This window comes from Apaloderma vittatum, unplaced genomic scaffold, assembly GCF_000703405.1.
Source record: "Apaloderma vittatum isolate BGI_N311 unplaced genomic scaffold, ASM70340v1 scaffold13486, whole genome shotgun sequence".
NCBI classification, from domain to species: domain Eukaryota; kingdom Metazoa; phylum Chordata; class Aves; order Trogoniformes; family Trogonidae; genus Apaloderma; species Apaloderma vittatum.
The window spans coordinates 61,612-71,759 of NW_009722357.1; the positions used below are offsets into that span (position 1 = coordinate 61,612).

Genomic DNA, 10,148 nt, shown 5'->3' on the forward strand with positions numbered 1-10,148 from the left:
TTGGAGTGAACGTTCAACAGTGAGAAAGAGAAGAAATCTGTGCAATGGGTTTTTTTCCCTTGCAGGTCCAGGGAAAGGCAATACGCTTCTGTTTGTGGTTTGTATTTTAATGTTTCTTACTCTTGAATTCCCTTTTGCCTGCAGCTGTCATGTGTGTGGGTTTGAGACGGAGATGAATGTCCAGTTTGTCAGTCACATGTCCCTCCATGTGGATAAAGAGCAGTGGATGTTCTCCATTTGCTGCACAGCGTGTGATTTCGTTACTATGGAAGAGGCAGATATGAAGGCTCACGTCAACAGCAAGCACACAGGTGATGATCCCTCTCTCCCAGCTGCAGTGATCTCTCTCTTCCTTGCTTTTTAGGTGCAACCTTCACACTTCCCATTAGCACTCTGCTTTCACTGAAACACCTGCTAATTAAGGCCTGTTCTCTCAAAGTTGAAGTGAATTGGACTCCAGCCAGGCAAATAATCTGGTAGCACAGATCAATTTTCACACTTAGTGAAATAAATGAAGGACTACTTAGCCCTCCTTCTTCCTATTCCCCTTATCTGCCAAATCCCCTCCCCTGTTGAAGTCAGCATACTTTGTTTCTTTTTCTTGACTGGTTTACTATTTCATCAAAATCCTGGTTTGACTGTAGTGACGAGAAGGTGACTTTGAGGGCTAACTGTGCACACCTGGCTCTAAGTTTGAAATGCACAATATGTTGAGCTTTGCTCTCCAGGATGTTTGCCTTCACAGTCTATCCGTTTGGAATTTCATGCTGATGTTTAGTTGACACTGTGATTCAGCAGTACCAGAAATGTAACTTTATATTAAATAACAGAATAAGTCATGTGTTCTCTCCCTGATACTGTTCACTTAATAGTCAAAAATAAGAGCAATGGCAGTTTTCAAACAAGCTCCATATGCTTAGTCAAATGAAGTCTGGCATAATTTAAGAAAAAAATTAGAATCATTTTAGTTAATTTTTCTCATAAGACCAGGCAGAAGCATTCTGCTGCCACAAACTACTAACAATTGTGTTGCCAATACTGAACCTGAATTGCATCCAGCACAATTTTTCCATTGCTAAATTGCTTTTCCTGTCCTACTAGGAATAAAATGGGGAAAACGAGGAGGGGTGGAGAAGGAGAAGGGAGAGAAGAATGCACTTGTTTGTGCTCACAGATACATAAGTTAAATGTAACTACAGAAATACAAACTACTGGAAAGCTCTCAAGGGATTTTATGCCAGCATAGCTCTCAGCACTGCTCCCTGAGGTGCTTGCAGTTAACTTCACTGCATAGATAGGAAATCAAGGCAAATGAGAAACACCACATGTAGCCACATGAAAAGCTTGCTCAAAACTGAGCTGTACTCTACTGTATCTTACTATCATGGCTAAAAAGATTGGAGCTGCTGCCTGTCTTTTAAAGAAAGACAAAAAACCCCTTGTTCTTCCTTCACTGTCAAACTGAGACACTGAGCTGGCAATTCAGCCAAGTGCTTACACATAGGGCAAATAGAGGGAGTAGAAAATAGAATGGATTTTCTGGGTCACTTGACTCCAGTCCCTTATCCTGTGATGTTACCAAGTCATAAAAGGCCTGTTTGTAAGGATGTTGGCACATGTCTTCAAACAAGTATAATTATTTTAAACTAACTTCTTCTACAGACAGGCAGCCTCAGATTTTTCTGCATTAAAGATTAGGGGCCTTTTTAAAATTTCCAGCATGTGTCTTACTGGTAATCAGAATACACGTACATTGTTCTTGTGCCAGAACTGTCCTTTATCTGAAACAGCAGTCCACCTCTTGCTCCCTCCCCCTTTCTTCCCTTGTTCCACAGTATTTATTCCCTTAGTAGATTTATGGGGAACAACCCTGTCCCCTCTAAATGTACATCAAGCCTTTTCTTATATGAAACACAGTTTCCTCACTCTACCAGTCCCTCTCTGCGTATGTTCCTGTTAGAACCCCTGCTCTCAACATATGCAATCACAGCTGTACATGGTGAAATGAAGTAAGTAGTGGCAGTGTAAAACAGCAGTGGCTACTGGAAGTAGCTCACACAATAACATTCTGTCATCATGTTTACCTTCTTTGAAGACTCCTCACACTGATTGCTTGTATTCATCCTGTATTCTGCTCAAATCCTTCTTTTGTTTTCCTTGACTGTTTTCAACTTAAGCTCTCTTCATTTGTAGCAAAAATTCTCGTTACTGGCCCTCCAGGACATAACCTTGTACTCTGTACTATTAAATTTCATTCCATTTCTATTACTTGGGTCCCCAAGGTCATGAATCTTTCTATGTGATATCCCAGTCATCCTCCCTATTGACAGCTCGGGTCATCAGATTTCATTAGTGCATTCCTACATCTTTATCTTAAACTTAAAGGTGCAGCTCGTCAGTTTAAAGTTAGGCCTTGATCAAGGGACTTTACAACATAGAGAATATAAAGTTTCAGTAAGGTCTTTTTATAACACAGCTCTGATTAAGCGAAGGCATAGGTGGGAGGTAGTAATTTGCCCATCCTTGCCTTGTTGGCTCAGGGCAGTTCTCATATGAGAGCTCTCACTCTTTTTCATTTCTAGTGTGTAATAGGGTTTGGGATTTGAACTTTGTACATTTATTTATTGCACACCTAAGGAAACTCTGATGGGCTTCAGCTTTAGATCCAGTTAAATAACCTTTTTTTTAAGATTAATTATTTTCAGTAAGAGCTCCTAATGAAAACAGATGAATCTTGAAACCACACTGTCATCTCTTACAGTCATTCCTGAGGATGCTTCTCAGTACATTGAGTGAGATGATCCTTCTTTGCCCTTCCAAATTTATCCATTGGACCCACATAAACAGAAAGATGGGGGAAATTTATCTGGGACCAGCAGACACTTTTGGTTTCCGCACCCCAAACCTACAGAAGCTCTGTTTCCTTTCTAAGTGACAAATTCTTCATTGTTTCTGATCTCTGAGCTAATCAAGGTGTTTTCTTGGGATTTTTTTTCAGTCTGGTTATGAAGTAGAATTGCATGCGTCCTTCCCACTACCATTACAGACAGACTCAATTCTAGGATAAACTGAGAGATGTACTGTTGTAAATGGTCATAAAAAGGAATGAGGTGCAACTATGGTTTCTTAACAGACTTGTTTATAAGCATGTTTGAATTAACTTTAAATACCTTTCCTGGAATTTAAAAGAGGATCATTGAGATTCCATCTAATCTGCTGTGTACTAGCTGTTGCCCTTTACTCCTGTTTTTCAGCTGAAGAGAGGAAGACACCCAGTGAATCTAACAGTCCATCTTCATCTTCGCTGTCAGCGCTGAGTGACTCTGCCAATAGCAAAGAAGATGCAGATACAACCCCAAAAAACAAGGGTTCAAACAACCTGCTAGTCATTTCTGTAGTGCCTGGTAGTCAGACCTCAGTGAACACTGAAGAGAAGTCGGAGAAAGGTAAAACACTGTTATACAAATACAAACTGTCACCTTCTGTGCAGTCTATCTGGCCACAATTTAAGGAATACAGTTTTCCTGTTCTGTTTTTCAGGCTTTGAATGTGTTTTCTGTAACTTCGTCTGCAAAACAAAAAACATGTTTGAGCGCCACCTGCAAATCCACCTGATCACACGTATGTTTGAGTGTGACGTGTGCCACAAGTTCATGAAGACACCAGAACAATTACTGGAGCACAAGAAATGCCACACTGTCCCCACTGGTGGGCTCAAGTAAGGAAAGCAAGTACACAAACTTTTACTGTGTTAAGCACCTCTAATACTGTGAGGGTAGGACAAAAGGAAGTCAGTTAGGGAAGGGTTAGTTAAATGCCTGATGATCTGGATTTGGGGCTTCCTTTTATTTAGATGACCCAAGCCCAGTCCTTTAGTGTAGACTTGAATCGTTATAGCAGAACGGTCACCCAGCAGCAGATGTAGTATCCACTGGTATCAGAGCTGTCACAAACTTTTGTCCTTTCCCTTTCCAAGTCAAATAGGATACAGTAAGTGATGGGTCCTGCAGAGAATGAGGCAGCAGTGCACAGGGGTGTTGACAAAATGAGAGGGGTTTGTTTTCAAGGCATCAGAGCAAAGGAGAGTGAGCAGCATAGGCTTTATTCTGCACCTGGCTCAAAGTAACTAAACCCCATGCAGTCTCTGCAACTAGGTGTGATGTTTCAACCTCAGAGGTTATAACTGTTGTAAACTCTAATGCAGAGTTAGTCCTCTCCAAGAGGTAACTTTTGTGCTTTCTGATTTGGTTTACATGCCCCATAACGATCACTATAGTATAAATTAACATGTAATGAGTATTACACTCTCTTATGAAGAAAGCCCTTTGGCTTTGGATAAGGGTGGTGTCCTTTAAGGTCTGTTAGTGCAGAGCAGTGTTTCTGGAGAATGAGCGTGCCCGTATGTCAAAGTTGGACCCCTGAGGGAAGAAGTAAGTGACTGCTGGGGCCATATGCTTGCTCTCTGTGGGTAGGCAACGTGACGTTATGCAAGATGCATAATGAGATCCCTGGTCTCTGTTGCAGCTGCTGCAGGAAAAGAGGCTGGAACCATTTTAAGCCCAGCTAGGGTTCAGCACAAAACTCTCTGTGCTGTTGATCTCGCACACCACGAGCACACCACAGTTAATGTTGCCACAGGTAGCTCTATTGGTTTGCACTGCACTTTTTGAAAACTGGTTCTGTTTGCCAGGCAGCATCTGCTCTCCAGCTCAGTAGTTCCATGAACTGGGATATGTGGTCACTTGAGATGTGCTGACTGATTCTGGGAAGAAGACCAGATTGAGAAACAAGCAGTGTGCCAGAACAACGGGTTGTCTGTCTTGGATGCACGGACCAGTTGTCTAATGCACTTTGGGTTTAAGCTACACAGGATCTGTTCTATTTACAAAGGAAAATCATGACCTATGACTCAGACCTTCCTGACAGAATGGGCTTCCCCATCTACAGAAGTTATTCCTGCCCAGCTCAAGTAATAATTAGGTACCTTGAAAGCTGTACCTAAGAAAAAGCTCTGCTTTTTTTTTTTTTTTTTTTAAGGCATCCAGAAGAGCCTGAAGAGATCTAAGTAAATTGTATTTTTTGTCTCCTGTTTGCTGTGGGGGAAGAGAAAATAAAACATGATTCCTTCCAAAATCTGAGATTCTGATCCAGAGGGCACCCAGCCCAGGAGAGGTATGTGTGCGTAGACAGCTGAGTCCTCTGTTGCAATAGAGCTAATCACGTTAACAGCCTCAATGCCAGGCTCCCTCTCTGGATCAGAGTACTTGATGTGCATCAGGAAAAGTATTGGGATGTTTTAGTATCCACTTGTCCTCCTATCTTACTCACTGTGCTCAAATATCTTTTGATTAGCAGGTAGTTTAATATTAAACCTCTATGTGCAACCAGGTGTAGCAAGGGAAAACACATGGGGAGAGAGGATATCTGCTTAGAAATTATCTGAAAGGCTAGAACACACCTGGCAGACCTGCTCAACAGTGAATGCAGATCAGTGGGACGTGGAGACGCCTCTAAGACAGTAGCCAGGTGCCTTAGTTGTATCTTTTTATCTAGACCTCCTCTTCTAGCTTACCAGGGTAGCTGTCCTCATCCAACTTCCTCTCAGCTACATAAAGCAAAAATTGGTGTATTTTGGGTTTGTTGGTGTCCAGGCTTGTTCAGCTCAGGCTTCCTTCCAAGTTTTCACGATTCCCTCCTCCAGCCTTCTCGGCCCTTCCTGGTCCAGGAACCGAGGGTGAGACTCTTTGCTATGTCCACCCCGGTCCGGATGCTTGCTGCTGTGAGTAAGCAGAGCCCACATCCTGTTCCTGCATGGGAACAATTCCTGTGGCCGAGGCGGCTGTAGGCAAACACTGCCAAAGACACATCCCCTTTGAGCATGACTAGCTCATCTCCCAGAAATGGGAATCCCTACAAATCATCCTAATGGACTGGCTTTCAGCTGCTGCTAGCAGGATACCCAGCAAGCTTATTGTTCATGGTCACATAGACGGATTTTCCTAAGCTTTTGGTGTACATGTGGTATTACAAGTTTATTCCATCTTTACTTAAACAGCTGCTTTCATACTCATCTGTAAACACTCACTTTAAACCACTTCTTAATGGAAAAAATGGCCAAAGCGACTTCGTGCAAACACTAGGAATGTCGTTACACAAAGTGCCTGTGAATCAGTCACCCACTCCGCACTCCCCGGCCTGCTTTGCAGAATCTTCCCCATCAAGGTAAGCCAGAAGATTAAAGGGGTGCTCCTTCAGCGTGAATCAGTGTTTTCCTAGCAACGAGTGAGCTCCACTGCCATTAAGTGGGCAAACACCCTCTAAGTAGAGATGTGTCAAGGTGAAAAGAGGCTTCACAGGGACAACTAAGTGACTTTTTCTCCTCTTCTAGTAGATCACAGAGGGATTGAGTGACAGGGCTAAACGAGGAACGCGGGTCTTCAAGCTGAGTGACCTCTCTTTTTCTCTGCCTCTGCCTTCCCCTGCTGTGTTTCCAGGTGCCCATTCTGCATCTACTCCACTAACCGCCCCGCCGCGATGGAGTGCCACCTGAAGACTCACTACAAAATGGAGTACAAGTGTCGGATCTGCCAGATAGTGAAAGCAAATCAGCTGGAGCTGGAGATGCACATCCGAGAACACCGCCTTGGCAACCATTACAAGTGTGACCAGTGTGGCTATCTGTCCAAGACCGCCAACAAGCTGATTGAACACGTGCGTGTCCACACCGGTGAGCGCCCTTTTCACTGTGACCAGTGCAGCTACAGCTGCAAACGCAAAGACAATCTTAACTTGCACAAGAAACTGAAGCATGCTCCACGCCAGACTTTCAGCTGCGACGAGTGCCTGTTCAAGACTACGCACCCTTTTGTCTTCAGCCGCCATGTGAAGAAGCACCAGAATGGGGACTGCTCCGAAGAGGAGAAGAAGGGCCAGTATTCAGCCTCCAAGGAAGCCAGTCCACTCCTACCAGTTAACAGCTCCAGAAACCTCCTGTCACCTCTCTCAGTTATGTCTGCCTCACAGGCTCTGCAAACAGTGGCTATGTCAGCTGCACAGGGCAGCGGGGCAGAGCCAAACTTGGCAGTGAAAGCCTTGGCCATCAACGGCACTTCCCTCTGCTTTGATAAATACTGGAACTCAGAGTTTGCCCACCTTATTCCTTTAACGATGTTCTTCCCCCAAAACCACTATGATCTCACATTCCATCCACCCAGACCTCAGACTGCACCGGGAGGTGCCTCTTCACCTAAACACTCCTTCCTTGCCTACCTTGGACTGACAGAAAGGGCAGAAACTGTCTGAGGGCAGTTACATTCTGTACCAAAAAATACCCCAGCAAACCCAGCAGGTATACATTGCTGCAAAACGTAGACCGAAGAGGTAACGAACACTTGTACTATATCATTAGTAAGGTTTAGAAAATGGCTCTGTGTGTATACTTATTGCATTGACATGAAAGCTGCTTTGTTAAATCTTCAAGAGGTGACCTACTGCATACTTCTACCTTCAGAGGCATGTTCCCAGTACTCCTATCTAAGAAACTATTTTGTCTTGTTAAGCTGAAAAAGAGTGTCCTTAATGGCAATCAGCACTTGTAAGATTACATATTGATGCATTTTATTTTTAGGGCTTTGTGTGCGTGTGGGTGCGTGAAAGAGAGGCTGCCTGTAGCGTGCCATGACATTGCTTTTGCACATCCCTTGTATCAGCTTATTTAATTATTCTTCTTTCCCCCTCTTCACACACTTGTTCTCTCCCTTCCTGCCATCTCCCTGTGAACTGTCGAGTTGTGGACGGAGTAACGCTTGGTTCAGGGTGGATCGGTGCATTATTTCAGTGCTGTTTGCAGCTCCCTTTTGTTGTTTGATGCTTTGTACTCAGTTGTCAAGGTTTGAGGATTTGGGGTAGAACCAATGAGGAAAAAGTTGCTTTCAGCACTGCAGGACGAGAGTATGACAATGAGAAGCGTGTGTATGTACACACACACATATGTGCATATGCACTGTGTGCAGTCTACACCCTCACACAGCAGGCCCAATTCTTAACTTTTACACAAGTGTAAGAAACAACCACCTCTGGGCCATAGCACACATCTTTTGTTTTAAAAGGGCATATAAATATTATATATATATACATATATATATATATACTGTATTATGCAGTGGTTACCTTTTAGTTTGCAGGAACAACTTGTGTAACTAGAATTCTATGGTGGAAAGAAAAAAATCCAACAAGGGGATTAAAAAAAAGGGTATGGATAAATTCTGGGTATAAATACTCAGACTAAAAAAAAAAAGGCAGTTTTGCACAGTGCTTTAGTCTTGCACTAATTTGTTTCTCACTTGCAAAAAAAACAAAATAAAAAATATAGCTGTGGGCTGAAGGTAAGACGACTGTTTATTTGAAAAGGTACCAGTAACTTCTTTGAAATATAAAGCTAGAAAAAGATGCTGTTTGAACCACACAGTTCTCTTTTATACCCTCGGTATTTCAATTGTACTTACAAATTCTACAGTCCTATCAATACCCTCCATGTTATTAGTAATACTTTATTCCTTTTTGTTAATGGCAGATAGAGTATACACTGCTAAGAAGCTAACTTTATACTTATTTAACGCTCCTACTTGTGGTCATTAAAATGACATGTTATATGTAGCACTTTATTGCAGGAAGAAGCAAATGCGGATTCGTTGTTTAACCTTTGTTAATCTCAAAATGCCAAGAGCGATCTTAGTTTAAGAGAAGCTAACTGACTGTTAATTGATTTGTGTTTCTTAGGCAACTTAATATCCGGAAAGAAAGACCAGGATTTAAAATACTCTGCATTAAAATTGGAAGTATAAAATATGAAACGTTTCAAATCTATCCTGTGACTTACAGGAATGCTTTCTTAGTGGATCATTGTTTTCCATGGCATCTTCTTGGATTCGGATCTCGCTGTCTTTCACCAGGTATTAGAAATGTCTGACCTAGCTTTTTTGTCAGAAATCCCCTCTCTGTCCCTTGGCCAAGCCGCTGTAGGAGGTGCCCTGAGTCACATCTAATGTGCTACCCGCCCACCCTCATGCTGTCCTGAAGGAACATCTGCAGGTTGTTGTGGGACGAGGGGGATCCGACAGACCAGTTGGAGCCAGCCCCTTGTTTGTGACAGCACTAAAGCAACACCCCAGTTTGGGAACCCATTTCTGGTCCATGAGGGCTCGCAGCCACATACACAGCCAGAAACGTAACTCAACCTTCAGCAGTTCTTAAATGAAGCTTGTGTAGAAATACCTTTTTGATGCAAAACTTGCATCATTTAACCTATTCACAAGATTCCTACATTTGTTTTGCACTGAGATGGCCAAACATTCTCCACTGTCATGACCAAACTCTTCCTGTTCAGGGAAGATACCGTAATCTGTGCACTCCTATTAACATACTGGAAGCTATTTACAAGGGGGAAATATCCAAAATAGTAGCGGGTTATCATTTGGAATTATTAATTAAAGGACAGAGAAGTTCCACCATTTTGTTTACATTCCAGCAGGCAGTTTTGGTTCTAACGAGCATGTGGCAGTTCTGTCTACCCAGTAAAGAGAAGCCATCTGTTCCCAAGTATGTATAAACCTTTATAAACAACCTACGTAACTCAGGGCCCTATTTGCCATCCTTTGCTCCATCAGAACTCCTGGTAACACCCCCCTGCCCCCCCAAGTACAGACAAAATAGAAAATGCTATATTAGTAAATATGCGAACCGTCAAAGATTTAGTATCTTGGCAGCATGAAATACGCAATCTGCATCCAGAAGCTATACCGGTTCTTTAAAATACCCTCAATGTGTATATATCTCTGACCCCACCATAGAAGAGCAAACACTTCCAAATCAAAAAGCTTATTTTTCAAACCAACAGGTAAAATACAGCTGTCTGGGAGGAAGAAGTAGGAACATTAGTAGGACACTTTATGTAAACCAAACGGCAGTTTAAATAGGGCTGGAACTTTCAAGAGCGAGCTGTCAGCATGCCAATGCCACGTGTTCGACAATGTTCCACTATACCAGTATCTGACATGGTAATGTTTAATGTACCTGAGCAGTTTGTTTAGCACTTTGGAAAGGATAAATTAATTCTTTCTGGCAAGTTATAGAAGTATTCTCTGTAAGGA

At 42.6% G+C, this 10,148-nt stretch overlaps 1 protein-coding gene across 1 annotated transcript in view; it reads left to right on the plus strand.

The window, feature by feature from the left end:
* The window catches only part of LOC104275717 (zinc finger protein 827-like), a gene marked incomplete at its 5' end in the record, with an annotated part of 61,475 nt that extends 53,117 nt beyond the window's left edge, over positions 1–8,358 (plus strand). The window contains 4 exons of the mRNA XM_009871752.1: positions 145–311; positions 3,255–3,446; positions 3,541–3,718; positions 6,495–8,358. Coding sequence (XP_009870054.1) covers positions 145–311; positions 3,255–3,446; positions 3,541–3,718; positions 6,495–7,302 — 1,345 coding nt within the window. The remainder of the gene's footprint in view (positions 1–144; positions 312–3,254; positions 3,447–3,540; positions 3,719–6,494) is intronic.
* Between the last annotated feature and the right edge of the window lie 1,790 nt (positions 8,359–10,148).